We start from the raw sequence: 23,447 nt of genomic DNA, 5'->3' as shown, positions 1-23,447 counted from the left end.
TGGTCATAAAGCAATGGGAAACCCTTGGCAGATTTTAAGCAGGTGGCCAACTTGCATTTCAGAAAGTCCACTCTGGCTGCATTAGGGAGAATCACTTAGAAAGGGCCAAGAGGGGATGGGCGTGGGCCACTGAGTGACCCTGGAACACTGGTGATGACATGCACTAAGGTGCTGATGGAGAGACGCAGAGAGGGGTCAACGTTGGCGAGGTTCACAAGGTCAAAACACAGAACTTGATGATGGGTTTGATAGGAAAGAGAGGGAAGCAGAGGTTAAGCCCCATCTCTGTTTTGGCCTTGAGTGACTGATGGTACCAATCATGAAATGCAGACAACTGAGGAGGACTAGGCATGCGGAGTAGGGTCACAGACTTGACTGTGGACAGTTGAGTTTCAAGTGCCTTTGAGATACCAAAGAAGGGTGTCAAAAAGGCGACTGGGTCTGGGGCAGCCATCAGTTCTCTTTCCTCCTCTTCTCTCTCATGGCCTTTCTTCTCTTCATCACAGAATCATCCGGACCAAAGTGCAGCAACCATTCAACCTCCCTATGGACAGCTGCGTGGCCACCAAGTCCCTGAGTCCCGGGCACACGCTGAGTGAGTGCTGAGAGACCTGGATACACACACATGCTCGTGTACACCTCCCCTTCAGCATACCCACATATACACAGAGGCACACACAGACACACCCACACAGACATAGCTGTGCACAGTACCATTCACAAACCCATGTGTAGACTGAGTTGTGCCACTGCGACGAAGTCTGGCCTGTTCCCAGGGCAGATTCACTGAACTATGGAGAGGTGCAAACACTTGAGACAGCTCTAACTCCAAGAATCCCTCCCACCAGGAGGCCCCCTGGAGGAAGGACCTGAGCCCCTCCAGGGCTCAGTCCATGGCTCGGCTTGCTGCCTCCTGCACAGTGTCAGCAGGGACTGTGAGGGGTGTCACTGTCACTCCCTGACCCTCTCCCTCTTCCCACCACCGCAGTCCCCCCAGAGTCACCCCAGGGCTGTAAGGGGTGTCCCACCCCTTGCCCCTCTCCCTCTCCCCCAGCCCCTGCAGTCCCCAGCTCAACTGTAACTACCCCAGAGTCACCCAGGGCTGTGAGGGGTGTCACTTCCACCCCTGACCCTCTCCCTCTCCCCTACTGCAGTCCCCAGCTCAGCTGTAACTCCCCCGGAGTCACCCCAGTCGGATTCCCTGGGCTCCACCTACTCCATCAATGGGCTCCTGGGCATCGCTCAGCCTGGCAGCGACAAGAGGAAAATGGATGACAGTGAGTGCTGGGACAGGAGGGCAGCGGGCGGTGCACGAGAGCAGTTTGCTCAGGCTTTGATGGGGACAGAAACCCTTCCACTTATGATATGGGACTTTGTAGGGGCTCTGCATGTGACTGTCACATGTCCTGTCCCTCAGTTGGCCAAGGCTCCTGGGCCCACGTGGCTGGCCCTTTTTCTCCCTCCACAGTGAGTCAGCTTGGAGTCAGTCCTCTACTTTGGCCTAGAGCATGAATAGATAGGTCCCCTAAAAGCTTTCTTCCTTCCCGGGGGGTACCAGGTGATCAGGATAGCTGCCGGCTAAGCATTGACTCACAGAGCAGCAGCAGCGGACCCCGAAAGCACCTTCGCACGGATGCCTTCAGCCAGCACCACCTCGAGCCGCTCGAGTGCCCATTTGAGCGGCAGCACTACCCGGAGGCCTATGCCTCCCCCAGCCACACCAAAGGCGAGCAGGTGAGAAGCTGGGCCCTGGGAGGTGAACAGGGTGGGCAAGGGCCAGAGAAGGCCTATTCTCCAAATGAGCCTGTGCTCCATCAAAGCAGCTGGAAGTTGCATCAATGGGCTCAGGGCACCTGCCTTATGCAACTCCAAGCCTGACACATGCTTTATTTTACCAGATGCCCTGGCATCTTCCTCTTTCTAACCCTCCTGGCTTCCTTCACCCAAAACCTTTGAGCCTGGGCCTTTCAGGGATGGCAGCACAACCTGATGATGCTATCCCTTGCCATCAGCGTCTTTCCCAGATTGCAACATCACGTTCCACAACTCTGAAGCAGTAGCACAAAGCCTTCACATAATGACCTCAGCCACCATTTCCTAGCCCCACCTTTGGCCACTCATCCTGCACACCCCATGCTCTTGCATTACTCATGGCCCCGAGCACACCACCCTCGCTCACACCTCTCTGCCCTTGCACACCGTGTGCCCTCCACACAGAATGCCTTTCCTCCCACTTCTCTGCATGGAAAAATACCACTAGCCTTCATGACTCAGCTCAAACATCACCCTCTCCGTCAGTCCTCCCCTGCCCCTCCGACATGAATCATCTCTCCTGCCTCTTGCCCTTCTGCATGTCCCACATGCTGCTCTCAGTAGCTTCTCACAGTGTCACTTAATAATCTAGCAGACAGACAGGTACAAAGACATGCGGACTCCTTAAGGACAGGGAAGCCTCATGAAACATTAAACATCATTTTTATTCCCAGTACCTACCATTGTGCCCCCCTTATAATAGACAGTAAAGGTATAGTCAATGAATGAACAAATGAATGAGTTGAGAAATCCAGAATAATACATCACAAGCTACAGCGAATTTTTCTTGCTAGTGCTCAGGACAGGTGAAATGAATCATAACAGGCTGGTGTCTGTGAAAAGCTGACAGAGATGTGAGAGGTCCCACCCCGAGGCCAACAAAGACTCTGCAGCTCTGGCAGAACCACTAAGCTCTCAGCTCCTAGTCATCACATCTTTTTCCCTTAACCCTGCCAAGTCAACCAGATGAGGAGTGTCTTCAGGGTGGGTCTGTTGCCCCTCTTTGCCCATGCCGTCATTTGCTGTCGGCATGAGGCAAGCCCATGTGCCTTTAAGAACTGAGTAAGACAATGGAGATGATGCCAATAATCAGCCCAACCACTTCCAGTGACCGTCTGGGCTGCTGGTCCCGTGCCAGCACTCGCAGCTGGGCAGGCAATCTGCATCAGCAATTTTATCAGCATTGACTGTGGCAACCACGAGCGTGCAGAGAAAGCTGACCATCAGCAGCATGGGGAGAGGGCCTGGGTGCTCACGCACCAGTCAGCACACAGCTCCAGGAAGGAAAGGGGTTGCAGTGGGGGGCCTGCAGGAAGCTCACTCTTTGAGAGTAAGCCTGCAAAACTCAGTATGCAGGCACCAGCCACTCAGTGAAAGTAAAGAAACCCTGCTGATGAGACTCTGGACACCCGCTGAGTCCCAGAGCCATTTCCTGGCTCCATCCCTAAGCCCCCCAAAGGACCCTGCTTGACTACAGAGCACCCCCATGCCATGCTGGCATATGAACATGGGGAATCCTGGAATGAGAGAGTCTTTGAGCTTTCAGGGACCTCCATGACCACCTTGTCCAGTTTCTCCATTTGTGTGGAGATAATCCAAGCAAGACAAGGAGGGCTTGGGCAATCAGAAGGTTTTGGAGCTCAGGCCTGCCAACCCTCATTTCATTCAGACTGGTCCACTGTCACCTGTTTCAGATATGGTGCTTCTACGTAAACACTTATTTGAAGACTGAAAAAAAAAGCATTTGAAAACCATTAAACTTCTCCAAGCACTCATCTTTCAGATGAGGAGACTGAGGTCCAGCAGTGTCCATAAATTATTCATTACCTCCTCAGTCAATCATTATTCACCCAGTCATTCACCTGGAGGGTGGTGAAGGCAGGGAGAACCAGCCAGTGCAAGGGCCCCTCATGTCCTGCCTGGCCTTTGCTTTTCCTACCTCTGGTAACTGACTGTGCTGCCAAAGTAACACTCCGTGCTCTCTCACCTGGGCATAGGAATGCCCTCTGGCTTGGGGAGCCAAGAAAGAAGCACAAGTATTCATACCTGACCTTAGGACAGGTTGTAACACAGCTATCTTTTCTGCAAAATCAACAAGTGGGGGACCAGGCATGGTGGCTCACACCTGTAGTCCCTGCACTTTGGGAGGCCAAGGTGGACGGGTCACCTGAGGTCAGGAGTTTGAGACCAGCCTGGCCAACATGGCAAAATCCCATCTCTACTAAAAATATAAAATTAGCCAGGCCTGGTGGCGTGCACCTGTAATCCTAGCTACTCGGGAGGCTGAGACAGGAGAATCGCTTGAACCTGGGGGGCGGAGGTTGCAGTGACCCGAGATTGTGCCACTGCACTCCAGCCTGGGTGACAGAGCAAAGCTCCATCTGAAAAAAAAAAAAAAAAAAAAAAAAGGGCAGGGGGAAGTGTTCATCAGAAACATCATGTGGCCTTATTCCTGGTTGCTATTTCATGACCAGACATAGCTAGAAGTCATACAGCTCTTGTTTCCCTATTTTACAAATGCATCAAAAAAACATCAACAGAATATGAATATCAGTTTATTGACAGAAATCAAGAATTTGGTGGCTTCTGACTCTTCACATGATTCTGAAATAATATCTATGGTAACTCTCATTGGGCATCTGTTGTCACCAAGTATTCGGTGCTAAGCACATTATGTATAAGTATACAAAATTTCATGTAATGCTTACATCAGCCTCATAAAGTAGAGTCTATGATTCCCGTACAGGTGAGAAAATTAAGCTTCAGAGCAGTCAAGTAGACTAAAGCTACTTGGCAGGTCATTGCAGAACCAGGGCTCAGAGTCGCTGAAGTTCTGAAGCATTGTGCTGCTCTGCCCCGATTCAAGTTCAATTCCAGCTAAAAAGCCCAATAATCACTGGGAAGTTTCAGTCATTGAATACAAAATCACCAAAAGATTTGACTATATAGGTTTTCTGTTTCCTTTTTTTCTAAGTTACTTGGATTTTGAAATAGCTATAGGATTCTGAGTAGATATTTTGCTGTCGAAACAACACATCCATAAAGTATTTTAAACTTTTCTTATACTCTCTAGAAATTAGGTATTTTGTTCAATTTCAATAAGACACACCCTGGCCAGGCGCAATGGCTCACGCCTGTAATCCCAACACTTTGGGAGGTCGAGCCAGGCAGATCATGAGGTCAGGAGTTTAAGACTAGCCTGGCCAACATGGTGAAACTCCTGTCTCTACTAAAGATACAAAAAATTAGCCTGGCATGGTAGCACGCACCTGTAATCCCTGCTACTCGGGAGGCTGAGGCAGGGGAATCACTTGAACCCAGGAAGCAGAGGTTGCAGTAAGCGAAGATCGCACCATTGCACTCCAGCTTGGGCAACAAGAGCAAAACTCCGTCTACAAAAAAAAAAAAAGGCCCTAAGCAACTCCACCCTGCCTCTAAGTGGGCCCTCTTGGAAGGCATGGAACCAGAGCACCATTTAGTCAATAATTGCTGCTATGTGCTAATGGTGCCCTGGTGGCCTCCAGAATTGACTGCAGCTTCCAAAAGTGCCCAGCATGCAACCGGAAAGTGCTGTGGATCTTTGCAGAACCCAGCTCAATGGAAATCACTGAAAACAATTGCCTTTAGTGGCACTGTTATGTAACCACTGAGCATTCCCTGAATTCAGCTTTGCACATCTCACGTAGCAGGTATGTGATGAGTGTGAAGGTATGTGGGGAATGGGTGTGTTCTTTTTTCTGCACTATCTGCTTCCCCGGTGGAAGGAGGCCATGGTGAGGATGAAGTACACTTGCCTTTAGTTAAACAAGTTCTTTTCGGAAGGAGTACCTAAGGTCATAGCTGTGCTCCTGGGAAGGGGAGGCCAGGAGGCATCTAAAATGAGGTCTTACTGATGAAGACCCCCAGGTACTTGACAAAGAGTGTTTCCAACAAAAACAACTCTCAATACCATTTTCAAGCTGAACTTGCACACTTCTATTGGTTTGGATGTGGAGAGAGAAAAGAAGAAATCCACGTGGTGGGTAAAGCACCTGGGTCCACAGCCAAAATCACGGGTTTAGTCTGTTTCATTATACAAAATTGGGCCGTTTACCTGAGTTCCAGGCTCCACATATAAAACACAGACATAATATTACTCACCCATGTCACTGGGCTGCTGGGGGACTCTACTAGGACAACAGAGGCAAAGCTCTGATATAAGCTCTTTGCAAATGTAAGAAGTGGTCCTTATGTCACCCAGTTTAGGGCAGTGGTTGAGAGCAGACACATTCTGATCCCTCGAGTCTGAATCCTATCTTTGGCCCATCTGGAAGTGGGACAAGTTTTTTAAACCTTTGTGCCTGGGTTTCCTATCTGGGGAAGAATAAATTAACAGATGCAAGGACCCTGAACAGTCCGGTTGGAGACTGCTCCAGTCCTTGGCACCGTCCTGTATTCTGTGGGTCCCAACAGTGTGGTGAAACCAGGAAGCCGACCAGCCATCCAACCAGGGTGTGGTCCTCTGGCTGAGACTCTCTATCCCACGCCTGGGCACCCATGCCACCAGCTGGCCTTGAATTCCAGGGATGCGGGAGGACAATGAGCACGAACGAAACGTGCTGAGTGGAGTTGAGAACGTAAAGGAAGAAGGGGACGATAAGGACCTCTCCTGGGGAGATTAGGGCTGCCAAGTCCTAAGACACAGGCTCAGGGTCTGCAGGAAGGTCGGCTTGTCGGATCATCTGTGTGCGCTGACTTCTCTTTGCTCCCCAGGGCCTCTACCCGCTGCCCTTGCTCAACAGCACCCTGGACGACGGGAAGGCCACCCTGACCCCTTCCAACACGCCACTGGGGCGCAACCTCTCGACTCACCAGACCTACCCCGTGGTGGCAGGTATAACGCCCGGAGCCTCCCTGGCAGGTGGAGGGCGGGGGACTGAAGAGCTTGGCTGGCTGTCAGGCGGAAGGTGTGTGGGGCCCTGGCCTGGAGAGGAGAGGTGGGCTGTGCTGGCTGGGCCTCAAGGTGGGTCAAGGGGGTCGTGCCTCCAGTCCTAGGCCGCTCCTGGGTCTCCACGCTCCCTCCTGTGGGAAAGGCTGGCACACACACTCCTTCCCGGTCTCTCCATTTTCACTGCAGAAGCACAGCAGGGAGGTCTAGCTTCTCTCTCCCCTCCTTGCCACACCTCGTGGGCCCTGGCTCCCCAGCCCAGACTCTGACAGCAGCTGGGCCTGCCTGCCCCGCGCCCCGCCCGCACCCTCCACATCTCATGGCTTGGTTTGTGCATGTTCCCGCCCCGTCATCTCACACCCCTCTCTCCTTGTTGTCTCCCTCCCTCCGGCAGATCCTCATTCACCCTTCGCCATAAAGCAGGAAACCCCCGAGGTGTCCAGTTCTAGCTCCACCCCTTCCTCTTTATCTAGCTCCGCCTTTTTGGATCTGCAGCAAGTCGGCTCCGGGGTCCCAGCCGGTGCCTCGGTCCCGCCCTTCAATGCCTTTCCCCATGCTGCCTCCGTGTACGGGCAGTTCACGGGCCAGGCCCTCCTCTCAGGTACGACAGGGAAGTCCCGGGGCCATGCAGCTATTGCGGTGGGTGGGAGGGGGGTCCTCAGGGCAGACCGCCAGCCCCCTCTCTGGCCTCAATCTCATCCACCACCACCCTATTCCCTAATTCCTCCGGCAACTTTTGGAGGCGCCAACATGAAGTTCTCTGTGACGGGGAAGACATGCTCGGAAGGGGCGGATGCTGTAGGGGTGCCAGGAAGTGGGATACACCACCCCAAGACCCCATGGAAAAGCAGGAACCCTAAGGCCGGGAGCCGGGTGCTGTAACATAGCAACTTGGCCTTGGTAAATGCATAAATAAATAGAAGGAAAAATGAACATTTTGGAGGGAAAAAGGAATTGGCTTTTGGAGGGAAAAAGGAATTGGCTTTTGGAGCCAATTTCTGGATCAAATTTCTAAAAAGGCCAAGGGTCAGTCCCAGTTGTGTTTCCATGATGCAGCTATCTTCATTCCTAGCTTAACAGCATCACCGGGAGGACAGTCAGACATCTGTTAAACATGATAAATTCAGTGATTCAACAACTTGAGAGGAGTGGGGGACCTCCCATCAGGAACCTCAACTGCCTCAAAATATTTAAAGCTGGAAGCACCGACCAGGCGCGGTGGCTCACGCCTGTAATTCCAGCAGTTTGGGAGGCCGAGGCAGGTGGATCACAAGGTCAAGAGTTCAAGACCAGCCTGGCCAAGATGATGAAACCCCATCTCTACTAAAATACAAAAAATCAGGGGGGTGTGGTGGCAGACACCTGTAATCCCAGCTACTGGGGAGGCCGAGGCAGGAGAATTGCTTGAACCCAGGAGGCATAGGTTGCAGTGAGCTGAGGTGGCGCCATGGCACTCCAGCCTGGGTGACAGAGCAAGACTCCATCTCAAAAAAGAAAAAAACAAATAAATAAAAATAAGTAAATCTGGAAGCACCTGAGGGAGCCTCTAGAGCAAACCTCTTATGCTGATGAGGAAACTGGCCCAGGGAGGAGAAGGTCCCTGCCAAGGTCTCTGGGCAGGAGCACCATCTGCAGCTGGTTGAGGCCTGGGCCTGCACTCCATGAGTCAGACCTCAAGGGGAGCTGGGTCCTCCTGGCAGAAGGACCTTCGCTCATCCAGCCAGGGCCTGAGGAATGGCTGAGAGTCAAGCGCTTGGCTTGGGTTGGAGAAGGCCTGAGATGCAGTGAAAGTGGGAAGCAGAGACCCATATGGTCTTCAGATACCTCAAGGGCTTCCACAGGGATAGGACTATTTTAGATGTGGGCCCAGTGGGGGCCCAGGACCAAGGAAGGAAGCCAGCTAGCTCTCAGTTCAGCACTGGAGGAATCTCTTTAATATCGGCACTGTCTCCAAGGAGTGTGGGTATTTAATGACAGAGTAAATGCCTCTTCACCTCCCACACCCTCCCACTCTGACGACCTTGAAATGCTGGAGCAGAGACCAGTGCGGGGGTGGGGTGTGGGAGACCTGTTACAGAGGCAGCCCAGAGTCAGACAGTCCATCTGGACCAGTGGTTTCAAATTTGGGCCTCTCAATGCTCTCTTGAAATGAAGCCTTTTACAGAAGACATGTATGCTCACCAGACCCCTGAAGAACTGCTCTTTTAGAAGGGGTCCCTGCCCCTAGAAAGCCCTTGGACTTCAAAACCACTGCACCGGAGGATTAAGACCTCTACAAGCCCAGAGTAACCACAGGGTCATGTGATAAAAGTCCCTGGACCCTTTTTTTTTTTTTGAGATGGAATCTCACTCTGTTGCCCAGGTTGGAGTGCAGTGGCGCGATCTCAGCTCACTGCAACCTCCGCCTCCTGGGTTCAAGTGATTCTCCTGCCTCAGCCTCCCGAGTAGCTAGAACTACAGATGGGCGCCACTACACCCAGCTAATTTTTGTATTTTCAGTAGAGATGGGGTTTCACCATGTTAGCCAGAATGGTCTCGATCTCCTGACCTTGATCCGCCCACCTTGGCCTCCCAAAGTGCTGGGGTTACAGGCGTGAGCCACCGCGCCCGGCCCATGGACCCTTTTTTATAACTGGCTCTACATTTTCTTTCTGGCTGGCACCCGGGTTTTTTTTTTTTCCCCTCCGTACATCCCTGCACCTAATGTGAGAAGTTTTCTTAGAAGAGAGGGACATCCAGTGTGTGGGCAGAGAGATGGTGTTTAAGGGTCTAAAGCGAGGAATAAAATGTTGACTTGGAGTTCAAGAATTCAAGAGGGTGAAAGCAGCAGAGATGGGTCATTTGTTTTGACCAAAGTGATGAAAAGAGAAAAACCTGTGAGCTGAGTAAAATTATGTCAGCCAGAGAAAATGGGATGCGGGGTAGGGAGGGGAATGAGAGGAGAGTGTAGAGGAAGGGAGGGGAAGGGAAGGGAGGGGAGGGGAGGGGGTGAGGAGAAGAGGTTCATGTCAGTTACAGGGAGTTACGCAAGCCTACATGTCTTCTGAGAATGGCAGGCTAGGGCTGGGGGCGGTCATGGGGCAGGCAAGGGGTGAGGGTGTGGTGGTGCCCATGATGATGGGGAGCAGGTGCTGTGGAAGCCTCGGAGAAGCTTGGCAAGACCAGCTGAAGGAGAGGGAAGGATGTAGGGCAGCTGGAAGTGGATAGATGTATCAGAGTGCAGACATAGGCTGTGGTGTAAAGTGTAACTGGAACAGCCCAGGGCAAACTCCCTGCTCCCAAAGCCCCTACACTTTGTCCCCTCCCTGTCATCCTGTTAGCATCCCCTGTCAACATGCAGTCAATCAGAGGTGACGCCTCCAACTACTGTCAGCTGTTAATTTAGTGGACATGCCCACTCTCCAGGCCAACTGCAGGACTGAGAGGTCACCCAACCCATGGGACAAAACAGCTGGCAGCAGACACCAGGTAGTCATGTAGGGAGCAGGCAGCCAAATATGCAGCACCGGCGTATCTTTCAGGCTGGTGGCCCCCAATCCAGGCCCAGATGATGCTGAAGTGCAGGTGTGAGCACTTTGAAGGTTGCTGGCTGGTCACAGGGCCCCCTAGCCCAAGGGGTGACAATTCAGCACAGAGGCAGAGCCTCTGAAAAGAGTGAGGAGTGCTAGGCTTGGAGGATCTGGGGTCCAGGCAAATGGCCAAGAGTAGGAAGCAAGTCAGAAAGCAGCTCAGGCACAAGGGAGGGGATGGCTGGTGTCCATGCTGAGCTCAGGGTGTTGGCCTGGAGCTCCTTACAGACTGTCCACCTGAGGCCTCTGGTCAAGACTGGACCTCAATACCTAGCACGTGGCTGAGCCATGGTGAGAGAGCTGGGAGGACATGACGGGGGGCGGTGGGGAAGGTTAGGCAGGGAATGGTTCCAGGAGCGCAGGAGGCTGCAGACCTTCCCAAGAAGAGGTGAATTTGAAAGAAAGAGAAGGAACCTGGGCCCGATGGCTCACACCTGTAATCCCAGCACTTTGGGAGGCCAAGGTGGGTGGATCACCTGAGGTCGGGAGTTCGAGACCAGCCTGACCAACATGGAGAAACCCCATCTCTACTAAAAATACAAAATTAGCCAGGCGTGGTGGCACATGCCTGTAATCCCAGCTACTCGGGAGGCTGAGGCAGGAGAATTGCTTAAACCCAGGAGGCGGAGGTTGCGGTGAGCCGAGATCATGCCATTGCACTCCAGCCTGGGCAACAAGAGCAAAACTCTGTCTCAGAAAAGAAAAAAATAATAAAGAAAAGAAAGAGAAGGAAGTTGAGGCCACATTATTCCTAGGTAATGCTGCAGACCAGGAGAGAGGAGAGAGGACTCAGTGAGTTTTCATTCCATAATCAGCTCAGCTTTAACCTGCGTGAATCTTCCATATGCCTCTGAGTGACTCCCAAGGACCTTCGCTGCCGCCTCCTGCAACTCCTTCACCTGCTTCATAGCGTTTTTCTCTGGGTCACTTATTTCCGCCTGGTGGCTCTGATAGTGCGATTTCCAAGGTGACTATCCTTCTGAGTCTCAGCTCATCCCCAGTCAGCCAAGAAAGAAGAAACAGCAAGGTTTGGGGAATAGCAAGAGTGCCCCTAACATTGCTGCCAGTTCCCTTTGGAAGCCCCAGTCTGGATTCCCAACACACTGGCCAAGACAGCAATGTCGATGCCGTCCTGATCCCAGCTGCTCTGGGACTGACTCCAGCTCAGCTCAAAGGAAAGCTGTGAGTTAGGTTTTATCATCAAAGAGTCCATTCCCCTCCTCCATCCTTTTGTACAAAATTATATTTAGTTCTGCCAAAGAGATTTCTGAGTTGCCATAAATTCTCCTCGCTATCAGAATGAGATAAGGAATTGAAAAGGGGTTACATGGAGGGCAGGCTTCAAAGGGGGCAAATAAAATAGTCTGAAATCACCTCTACCCTCTGAATTCCTCCAGGCAATAGCTTTATGATTCTGGCCTCTACCGATATTTAGAATATTTACCAATATTTCAAGGTGTGGGGGGAGCTAGAGTTTTCTTAAAGAACCCCACTCCATGGCCAGTCAACATGGGCCTATGCTTTCTGTCAACTTCTTAAAAATAGGACCACATTGGAAAGAAATTTGGGTGTAGAGGAGATGGAATTCATAGCAAGGATAGTTTTATGATGAAGAGTCTTAAAAACAGAGAAGAAGATAAGAGGGCATGGTTAGGCCGTGATGGAGTTTCCACCCCACAGCTTCTGTGGTTTTGTTTCTAAGAAGGCTTGCAAGCTTCTTGGCTTTTTGGAAGAAACTATGCATTTAAGCAATTGGAGCAAAGAGTTTTGTAGGGCTGTTGGGAGAGTTTATTGTGCCATAGTCTGGGTGAGAGCCATGCTGAAGAAAGTCTTACCAGTCTTTCCAGGAAGACCAGCTTTCATGGCAGGAAGCCTCAGGCATCTGTTCTGATGTCCGATTCAGAAGCCTCTACCCCATTGGGAAGACATTAGGTGACTGAGGGGAGATGAAGATTAAAAATCTTAGAGTACAGGGGAGTGAGACTGATGAATTCCATTTATAAGATCAATGTAGGGGCTAGTTCTCATGCGGTGGAGCCCCGTGGGGGCACCTCTGGACCATATTAAGCTGTGTTGTAAGGGGAGTATATGCCCTGGAACTCTGCCTGCTACTCTGCCAGGCTCGAGAGGCAGCAGGTTCAGGTAATAGAACGAGAAGGAACAGGATGAAGGCAGGGGGAAGGGGAGTGCGGGGCCACAGGCTGCCAGGCCAGAAGCAGCCCTGCAGGGCACAAGGCCAGCACCAGCAAACAGGTGACCTGAGAGTCAAGAACACCTCCCACTGCTCCCCACCCCGATCATGGCAGACACAGGCTGCCTCAGAATCCTTCTCAACACTGGGTGCCAGGAAGTCCCTACCAGCCAATCAGGTAGTCAGGTGAATCCAGTTTACAAGCTGAAATCTAAACTAGTTCCTTATGTGACAGGCAGGAAGACGTGGTTCAGAGAATTAAGTGGCTGTCTTTCATCCAGGGTCCAGCCTGGATCTGGAGTTCCCTTTCTCTCTCATGGAGGAAGAGGTAGGGAGGGAAGAGAAAAGAAGGAAGCAGGCCTGAATCCGCCACCACCCTCTTCCATCACTCCCTCCCTCACCACCTGTCCCTGCTCTGTGCTCCTCCTGCTCTCACAGACTTCCTGTCACTCCTTCCCTCTTGCCTAGCTGGTGCTTCATCTGAGGGCCAAGGGGGCTGAGTTTGAGGGTCGATTGTGTTGTATTCTTCTTCAAAGAAAGCTCAGATTTTATCTCAGTATAGCTTCTGCATATTTCTCCCTCTGCGTCTAAATATCTTAAAATTCTCTTTTCCCCTCCTGTGTTTCCAGCCCTTCATTTGTTCCCTTGATGACCTTGTGTCAGGTTAACTGAACACACCTGTAGAATTCTAGTGGGTTTCACCCCATTTGGTCCAGTGCCAAGCACAGCTGGACACTGCAGGAAAAGTCAAACAAATTAGAAGGTGGTGTTCAGGTTTACCAAAACATTCACACGGTTTTAAACAATGAACACTGATGGCTCTTTATTCTGTAGGAGTTCACTGGCATATAACCATTTCTAGAATGTGCCCATTGCGCTAATCAATGTCCACCTATAGCATGAAACCCTGGCTCTGAATTATACAGATAACCTCATAGAAATTGTAATAAGGTGCCTACAGCTATGTTTTTTTCCCATTTTGCATATGAAGAAACTGACACTTGGGGCACATACTAGGCTTATCTAAGGGCACTCGGAAAACTAGCCACAGAAGCAGTATAAGGACTCCAGGCCCTCTGATTCCCAGGCCCTGCCCTCTAGAGGAAGGGAAGAAGTTGTGTGTGCCTGGTTTTTGTTCATTGACCCCTTGGGCTTGGCTCCAAATGCCTATCCCAGCCTATGTCTCTTCTTGATTTAGTGCCTGGCCTTGCTAATTTAGCATCCTGGCTTTCTGCTATATACCCAAGTGCTTTGAAAAGTGTCTAGAACATAGTATTTACTCAATAAGTATTTAGTGAATGAACACTGTCTTTGGGGAATCTCCAGAAAGAGAGATAAGGAGGAGGTAGTCACTGCAGTATTGGCAACTTACAGGATTTCATGGGGCCTTCCTTCCCTTCTGTCATGACCAGGCACCCCTTGAAGGGGCTGAGGTATGAAGGACCTGGGGGGGACTGATGGGTGGATAGTTAGACAAGCAGTGCCATAGAGAAGATGAATTTGGTAAGTTGGTTAACAGGGCTCACAGGTGGCCCACACAGGTCCTGGGAGGAAAAAGCAGCCCCCAAAATGGAAGAGGCAGAAGGCATTTGGGTAAAACAGTCATAGTCCAACACAATGGTTCTTAGCCAGCAGCGATTTTGCCCCTACTACCTCCTGTTGAGGACATATGGCAATGTCTGGTGGCATTTTTGTTGTCACACTGGCTGAAAACTGCTGCTGGTATCTACTGGATGGAGGCCAGAAATGCTGCTAAACATCCTACAATGCACAGGACAGCCTCCTGCAGCAAAGAATTGTGCAGCCTAACATGCCAATGTTGCTGAGACTGAGAAACTCTGTAAACATCACCAAGAACTAGGATGAGCAAATAACTCATTATTCCAACTGGAGCATTTTGAGAGTGAAATGGGCATTATTAACAAATATGCTGGGATACTGGTCATCACCTGGGCACACCTTGGCAAACCAGGGTGTATTGTCACCTTGCCAAGAATCTTGGGGTGAAGGAGAGTCTAATTGGGGCCTGCAGGACACAGGAGCGATAGAAGAGGGGCAGGGGCAAGGGATCATGTTTATGTTCATTGTTATATGTAGTAGATGGGGAGATGTTCGCCAGGTCAGGTGGGGCCTCCAAAATGGGAAAGTGATTTCTCGATGTAGAGGAGAAGCAGAGCCGGGAAATGAGGTCTTTACAGAGCTGATTTGGTATCACCAAGGTGGGGGTATGACCCACAAGCTATAGATAAACAGAGAGATTGGTGTCTGTTTTGCTAAAAATGGTTCTTTTCAAAATAGAATGGACAGATATGTGGCTTGTGGTCATGTAAAAGCTAAATATCTCCGCCACATCTCCTTCTAGGTTGGGGTTAGCCAATCGGCTTCCTGTACCTTGCAACTCTGATACATTGCATCCACTTGGAAGGCCCCCTCTACTCAGGGGGAAATGGTATAGTGGTTGATTAGCAATGTCTGTCACTGGCCCCCCAAAAAATAGTGATGAGTTAGTGGCCCACATACATGCCATCCCTTCATAGGGTCTTATTCTTGGTACTCCTCAGAGCCGGGAATGAAAGGGATGAGCTCTGAGTCAAGTGGCCTCAAATGTATTTATGGAGGCCAGCTATACCCACTGCTCTGCTGGCTGCTGTTGGGGGTAACAAAGAACAGAAGACATAACCTCAGCCTCCAATACCAGGACATTCTTGTGGATTAATAAGATAACAATCACGTAAACAAAACCACTGGAGAACAGGGAACAGTGTGAGACTGCAGTAACAAGTGCTCCCTGCATGGTGGAGCCTCTGTCCTGCAGAAGACCAGACAGAGGTGACAAGAACTTGGGCTCAGATGAGGAGTGGGGGCAGGAGGAAGTGGGTTTGGAGAATGGCTGTAGAGAGGGTGGGAATGGCATGGAGGAAGACAGCCTCAGGAGAGTGAGATGATACATATGGGAGCCCCCGTGGTCCAACTGATGACTCTTTGCTGTATTTTTCCAGGGCGAGAGATGGTGGGGCCCACGCTGCCCGGATACCCACCCCACATCCCCACCAGCGGACAGGGCAGCTATGCCTCCTCTGCCATCGCAGGCATGGTGGCAGGTAAGGAGAGGGCCGGCAGGAAGGGGAGCACTGCAAAGAGGAAGTATTGGAGCAAGGTGGGACACAAGGGGCAAGAGGCATACTGTGCCCTATTCATAGACTTCCCAAAGGGCATTGAAGGATGGACCAAAGAGGGCATCTCCTTGTAAATGCCTGGAGACGATGTCCCAGTGCAGTCCTGACTCCCTATTTAACTTGCCCCAGCTCGGCCTCCTTCTTCCCAGGCCTGCTACATTACCCTCCGTGATGAAAAGGGAGGGGCTGAGACAGGTCTGTTTTCAAATCCAAGCTCCACCACTTCTTCCAGTGAATCAGTGAGCATAAATGGAGAGCACTCTAAGGGCCCCAAAACACTGTGAGTGGAAGATGAACCCTACCCTCAAGCAGTGCTGGTCTCCCAATGATTTAACTCTGATGAATCCCAGTTTGCCCATTCTGTAAAATCTGAATCTGAAGGGTATTGATGATGATGATGACGATGATGATGATGATGATGATGATGACGATGATGCTGATGAAATATATGCTTCACATCTCTCTCTCAAGCGTGCATGGATAGGACCCGGGTTCTAGGTACTCTAAGAGTACTATAGAGGATGAAATGAGCCTGGAGTAGCTCTCCATCCTCATTTGGTCTGTTCTGGAACCTGCCTGCCAGTCATTTGGGTTTCTTTGTCTGCCAGTCATCATCCAATGATGAGTCAAGGTGACAAGGTCTGGACAAATGAAGATAATGGGAGTTTCCTTGGGCAAGTCTCAATTTTTTAGGAGCCATGTAGGGAAGACTTTGGGATGGATGAGACATAATTGAGCCGCTGTCACTGGTCAAAAAGGCCTGGGACCTGGAGTTTCTGGAAAGAGCTCTGAACACAAGGCATCTGTGACCCCCATGCCAGCCCTAGGCCAGCCTCTCTGGCTGTGACCCCAGAGACTTGGCATATTTACCTAGGCCTGCTTCCCTTCCTTGCCGGCAGGAGTTAATCTTTGCCAGCCACCCACTCTGGGCACCCTATGCAGAGGCAGGTGGGCTGGGATCTCCTGGGCAGAGGGAAGGGAGGGAGAGAAAGAGGGAGGGAGAAATGCTCTGTGCTCCCTGGGAACCTGCTGAGCTGGCACTTGTTGCTGCCTGGTTACCGTGGCGATGTGCTTAATGCAGCGTTGAAAATACAGAATACTGACTCCTCTCTCCCTCCTGGCCCCGGACTCCCTCCCTCCCTCCCTTCCTCTTCTGGAGCGTGAAATGAGATTGGTCAAGATAAAAAAGGAAAAGATTCGGTTATTTTTTTAAGAGTGTGGATAATGGGGCCTCTCAATCAAAATCCCAGGCTCCAGTCGGCTCCCCCCATTCCCCTTCCAACCCCTGCACCTTCCCCTGCCGCCTGCTTAGAGGAGGAGGAAGAAACATAAAGCACAAGGCTTTTCTCTTAATTATGAATCATTCCCTGAGGGCAGGCCCAGGGCAAGGGGTTCCTGGGGCCCAGAGTCTGACCTGTGAGGTAGCTAGAAGGCTTGAGCCTCTCATCAAAGTCCCCCAGGTTGTTTCCAGAAAGAATCCTGAGTGGGTGCTGTGAAAAAGAAAAAAAATAGCACAACTAGGACACTGACTGCAAGTGAAATCCACAAAGGAGGGACCTTGCCCTACACAGTTGGGCTCCCAGTGAGTTCCATGAAAATCAGTTTTAGAAAATGCAATACTATTTAAATGAATCACTTGGTTCCTAGGAATGGCACTGTGCAAATGAATTCTTAAGGAAATTTTTTTGTGGAAAAATTCTATGTCCATCTCTTACCACTGCTTGCAATCTCCCAGTTGATTGAATGGGGACTCCTGCAATTAAAGTGAATAAACTTTCATCGAACACCTACTACATTCATGTTAGGTACATGATAAATGCTTAAAGCAAGGCATGCCAGAGACATTCATCAATCAATTGTGAAAGGAAGGAAGTGATCACTTATTATGTGCTTTTGCATTAGCCATTCAAATATGTATAACTTTATTTATAATTTTACCCTGACCATAAGATTAAGAGGCTAATACTATCCCAGTTTTATGGATAAGGAAACTGAAGCAAAAGCAAAGTGGTGTGCTCAGGGTCATAATCATACTAAGTGGCTGAGTTATGCAAACACGGATTTTTCAATTTCAAGTCTAAGGCTCTTTCCTCTACACCATACTGCGTCCTACCATACCAGAAATAAAGACACAGGCTGCAAGAGAGGAGCACAGGAAAAGGGCTAGGACAGATTTCCCTTGTCTATTCACCTTCTGTTTCTATTTTATTTTACTTTATTTTATTTTATTTTATTTTATTTTATTTCATTTTATTTTATTTCATTTCATTTTATTTCATTTTATTTTATTTTATTTTATTTTATTTTTTGTTCTGACTCCATTAACAGTCAATGATTCTCAACCAGTTCTAGAGCAGAACCAGCAGCTCCAGACACATGGATCCATCCAGTCATCTATCTTTCCACTCATTCATCTTCCCATACATTTTTCCACACATCCATGCATTTTCCCATCTATCCTTCCATCTTTCATCACCCATCCCATCATCCTCCACCTTTCCTCCAATCCTTCCATCTTTCCATCCATCTTTCTTTTTTTTTTTTTTTTTCTGGAGACGGAGTCTTGCTCTGTTGCCCAGGCTGGAGTGTAGTGGTGTGATCTTAGCTCACTGCAACCTCTGCCTCCCGGGTTCAAGCGATTCTCCTGCCTCAGCCTCCCCAATAGCTGTCACTACAGGGACCCACCACCACACCTGGCTAATTTTTATATTTTTGGTAGAGACGGAGTTTCACCATGTTGGCCAGGCTGGTCTCGAACTCCTGGCCTCAGGCAATCTGCCCGCCTTGGCCTCCCAAAGTGTTGGGATTACAGGTGTGAGTCACCATGCCTGGTCCCTCCATCCATCTTTTAATTCATCTGTCTTTCCAGTTATCTATCATCCATCTTTCCATCCATCCATCTTTCCATCAGTCCTTTTATTTTTCCACCCATATTCATTCATCCATTCATCTTTTCATAGAACTATCGTTTAATCTGTCTTTCCATCCATCCTTTCATCATCCATTCTTCCACCCATCCCTCCTCTCCTATATCCACCTTTTCATCCCCTTTTCAATCTATTCCTTCATTAGTCTATCCATCTTTCTATATATACATCCTTTTATCTGTCCATCTTTCCATCCATCTTTTCACCCATCCATCCTTTCATCATCAATCCTTCCGTCATTCACACTTTCATTCATCCTTCCATCCTTCCATCCATTTACCACTTTTTCACTTAACAAATACTGGTTGAAGGTCTACTGTGTAGGATGCTGGGGATACAGCAGTGAATAAGTCAGATTCCTTTATTCCTGGAGCTTATAACCTAATGGTGAAGACAAATGGACAATAAATAAGTCAATGAATGAACATAATAATTTATTGTCTGTGAAGACAATAAAATGGGATGATGTAATAAAGAGCCACAGGGAGAGGAGATAACTACTTTAGATTGGGCTGTCAGGGGAGGCCTCTCTGAGAAGGTGTTCAAAGTGACCATTCAAGTGATAAACTGGGGCAGACCATCCCTGGACCAAAGAACAGCAAGTGCAAAGGGCCTAAGGCAGGAACTAGTTTAGCATGGTAGCACAAAATTGGTAGTGGCTGGGTCGAGTTTTAAAAGGCTACTCTGATTTCTAGGAAAATGAGTTGTACATAGTCAAGAGAGAAAGCACAAAGACCAGTTAGGGGACAGTTGCAGTAGTTCTTGCAAGAGATGACAGTGGCTTGAGTTAGGGAATTAGCAGTGAAGGAGGGAAAAAGAGACCCTGAAAATATATTTTGGTTGCAAAGCCAGCAAACCTTGCTGGTAGATTGGCTGTTGGGATGAGAAAATAGAGGAAACAAGGATCATTTGTAGGTTTGGGGCATGGATGATGGTGGCAAGTATATATATGGGAGACCAGGAGGGGAAGTGATGTAGTAGATGGCAAGTGGAAATCAAGAGTTTTTTGGGCCATGTTATGATTGAGATGCCTACTAAATGTCCAGTTTTAATAAGTCAGCAGGTACATCATGTATGTCTGAAGCCAGGAAAGAATCCTGACTAGAGTATAAATTTCAGCCATTGCACAAAGCTGTCATTTAATGACAAGACTACTAGAAACCAAGCCTGGGGTTCTTCAACAATTTAGAGCTCTAACAGAGAAGGAACAGCAAGGAGAATGAGTAGGAAAGACAACTGAGTTACAAAGCAAACAGAAGACTGGGCATCACAAACCCAAAGGCATGGAGACAGGGATGAGCTAAAAGGTCAAGGGAATTGAGGATATAGAAGTGACCATTGGTATGATGGAGTTAGAGACTGTGGGGACTTGAGGGGATCAGAGTTGGCCTGATAGGAAGGGATAAGAAGGTGAAGGCAGAGACCATGGGGCAGAGAAAGGCACTGGTAGCTAGAGAGGAATGTGGGGATAGGAAGAGGATTTTTTAAAGACAGAAGATAGCAGAATATGTTTGCAGGGTGAAGGGAGAGACTGATGAAACAGAAAACGGGATCATTGGAGCGGCCAAATCCTTGGAAAGGTGAGTAGGGTGGGATGCAGAGCAAAGAGGCAGGGTTGGCCTTTCATCGGGGCAGAGACATTTCATCTGCTGTGACTGCAAGCAGGTAGGCACATCTGATGACGGGAAGATGTCACACCCAGGTGTGTACCACCTACAGAGCTCCATCCCCTGCCCCAGGTTTCATGTGACTGAGGTACTCGGTAAACGGTAGTTAAATACATAAATAAGTGGATGAGTGAGTGAATGCATGAATGAGTGACAAAATGAGAGGGTAAACACATCATGTTTTCCACCTCTCTCCCTTGTCCTCTAGAGCTCACTGTGTTTGCCACTGGGTAGGGTGTGGTAAAAGGTGAGAGGGCCCTTGCTGTGTGGCCAGTAGAGAATCGGCTGAAACCCGGGAGACCTGAGTTAAACAGGAGGCAGTTGGCACTGGGAGATGCAAGAGAGAGTACCATTGTGGAAGGACGGGGCCAGGGTTCTAGTTCTGGCTTTCACTGAACATGTGGCCTTGGCCAAATGTCTTTACTTCCCTATGTCACAGCTGTGTTATCTGTTAAATAGATGTTTAGAGTAGATTATTTCTTAGTTTTTCATCTGTTAAATAGATGTTTCGATTAGATTATTTCTTAGGTTTTTTTTTCTTTGCTTTTTTACTTCTTTACCCCCTTCCTTTTTTTACCCATGTTTTTTGCTTGATTTACGTTAGACTTAGTCTCTGCCCCTAAGGAACTTTCTTACTGTGTTCTTAGTCTGTCATTGACTTCCTAGACAAGGAAAGGATCCAGTAGCCTTTCTCTGCTTTAGGCTTCTCCTCTTCATCTCTCTTCTTCCTGTATAAATGCCTACTTGTCTGGCAATAAAGCAGCTCCCACTAACCCCAACCCAGGCCTTAAGACTGGTTGGATGACTGATTTAAGCCTCCATTGAGCTTTATTTTCACACCTGTTTAATGGGAAAATAATAAAAGCTTACATTTATTGAGCACTCCCTATATATTTGAAGCATGGTGCTAAGCATTTAATACATATTTTCTCATTTAATTATCATTAAACCAAATGAGATAGGGATAATTATTTGGCCCATTTTACAGATAAGGAAACCAAGGTTCACCTGTAAGTCACTCACTCAGAGAGGCTAAGTGACTTGTCCAAGGTTACATAACCAGGAAATGGGAAGTAAGGATTTGACTCTAGACAGGTCAGCTCCAGAGTCAGGGAGTTTCGAGCAACCCCTCCAAAGAGTCTGGGGAAGGAGACTCAGAACCACGTAGCTCACAATCGTAGGTGAGTTTCTGAAAGGCTGGGTGGACATTCACTGAGTCTCAGGGTTGGCAGGAATCTAGCTTTGTAAATGGAATTATCGCATAAGTGAATAAAGGGATTATCTGCAATTTGGAGTCAGGAGCCCTAAGGTCGAGTTCTACTCTGACATTTAACAACAGTGTGATTTGAGGCAAACTGCTTAATCATGCTGCACTCCAGTTTCTTTTTCTATCAATTGGTAGTATCCATGAGTACCTCATGGGGTAGTCTTGAGAATAAAAGATCATAATGTATGGGAAAGTGCTTTACAAACTTTAAGCTCTTTACCAAGCACCGGTAGTAGCTGTGGTGATCAGTTTGACTTTGTTTTTGTTATGTAAGGGAATTCTTAAGTAATTTCTTCGGTAAATAATTCCTTTGGAAAAGTCAAGAATCCATTAACAGAAGGAGATGATCTGATTTACTTTGTGTAAATTTATACGTTGAGTTTGCTTAAAGTGGCAGACTCAGGATGGAACAACAAACTACTCCAAGTCCCAGGACACAGCTTCCTGGGAGGTGTGTGCCCTCTGGGGCTCTCCCTCCTCTCCCATCCTTAACCCTCACACCTCCCCTCAGCCCCCCATGCACACAAACACACACACTCATACCTAGGGAGGCTAAAAGTTTCATATATATGGATGTCCTCTTTGGCCCCTAACCCCATACCCCTGCTGTGGGGCCCTCCCAGAAGAGCCCTTCTCCAGAAGGTCCAGGCAGCAGAAGGAGCAGTTAGTCCCTGGGCCCTACAGTCACAGCACAGTTTCCCAGCTCCACCAAACCCTCCAGCTCTGGGAGCTTCCGCAGATCCCAGAGGCTCAGTTTCTTCATCTGGAAAATGGGGGTAGTTATAACATCTACCTTCTGGGCCTCCTGGGAGGGCTGTAGTATGTCAAGCCAGTGCCTCCAGTACCTACGGAAAAGGACACTGCCCCAAATTATCCAGACCGATGGGTTCCAAAAGGGATGACAGAGGGACCTTCTGAGATCCACTGTCCCTGCCGTGGCTCCAACTGTCTCCCCCACCATTCCTGAGCTTGCCCGTTGCCAGCCCTGCAGACCTTCCCACACCCCAGCCCTGCATTGATGCCCTTCACCTCACAGGCCTCTCCCCTGTGTGCCTCCAACAGGAAGTGAATACTCTGGCAATGCCTATGGCCACACCCCCTACTCCTCCTACAGCGAGGCCTGGCGCTTCCCCAACTCCAGCTTGCTGAGTAAGTCCCTGGGGCCGCCCAGGCCTCTGCTGGGCAGGATGGATGGAGTGGTGGGGGGCAAGGGTGGGTCAAAGGTTACCTGAAAGTTGGGAGGCCTCAGATTATACAGAGGGCCTGGGAGACGGTGCTGTTTGTGATGGAAGAAGGCAGCAGGAGGGCAGTGTACCTGGTTGTTTGGGGAAAGAGGGCAGAAGTCCAGAGGCTTCCAGGCATTCGTTTCCCTCCTGCTTCTCAAGCCCATGTCTTTTAAATCTTTGTTTTGTGTAAGATTCAGGGCTCAGGCCTTGAAGGGGAGGACAAGGGAGGACTTGAGAAAAGCCTAAGAGAGGACCTTCTGCCTCCACGGCTTACAGTCCCACAGTGCAGACACTGACGCAGGGCACCCCGCCAGAATGTAACTGCCCTCCTTCCTGGGAGCCAGTTTCAAGAATGCCATCCTGTTGCCCCCATTAACCATCTAAGTGGCTCAGAAATACTCATGATTCAGCACCAAACCCTTACACAGAAATCTTTTGTTCCACCACATTCCCCATATTTAGCCTGAGATGAAGACAGTATTCAGGGTCGAGGTCCAGAGAGTGAGCTTCAGCGAGCTTCCAGGCTTCTCTTCACCCCTCTCTTGTCCTGGGGTCCTGAACTGAGAAGAGAAGCTTTTCAGCAAAGCAAAACCCCACCAATGGGGGGACTTGAGGGATCCCACTAGAGCCTCCCTGAGTGGTGGCCTTGGGGGTATCAGAGCAAACCGGAGCCAGACAGAAGCAG

General features: G+C 49.4%; 1 protein-coding gene across 2 annotated transcripts in view; it reads left to right on the top strand.

Annotated features, from left to right (window-relative positions):
- The window catches only part of PAX8 (paired box 8), a 65,532-nt gene that overhangs the window by 33,842 nt on the left and 8,243 nt on the right, over nucleotides 1–23,447 (top strand). The window contains exons 5-11 of one of the 2 annotated variants that reach the window (XM_004031644.4): nucleotides 507–595; nucleotides 1,155–1,277; nucleotides 1,559–1,734; nucleotides 6,565–6,685; nucleotides 7,134–7,340; nucleotides 15,499–15,600; nucleotides 22,599–22,685. In XM_004031644.4, the coding sequence (XP_004031692.1) occupies nucleotides 507–595; nucleotides 1,155–1,277; nucleotides 1,559–1,734; nucleotides 6,565–6,685; nucleotides 7,134–7,340; nucleotides 15,499–15,600; nucleotides 22,599–22,685 (905 nt within the window). The remainder of the gene's footprint in view (nucleotides 1–506; nucleotides 596–1,154; nucleotides 1,278–1,558; nucleotides 1,735–6,564; nucleotides 6,686–7,133; nucleotides 7,341–15,498; nucleotides 15,601–22,598; nucleotides 22,686–23,447) is intronic. The other variant, XM_019022508.3, reaches the window with a different exon arrangement.

This window comes from Gorilla gorilla, chromosome 12 (assembly GCF_029281585.2).
Source record: "Gorilla gorilla gorilla isolate KB3781 chromosome 12, NHGRI_mGorGor1-v2.1_pri, whole genome shotgun sequence".
In the NCBI taxonomy this organism is placed as follows: domain Eukaryota; kingdom Metazoa; phylum Chordata; class Mammalia; order Primates; family Hominidae; genus Gorilla; species Gorilla gorilla.
Note: the sequence above shows the minus strand (reverse complement) of the source record. Positions and strands in the feature narration are given on the sequence as shown.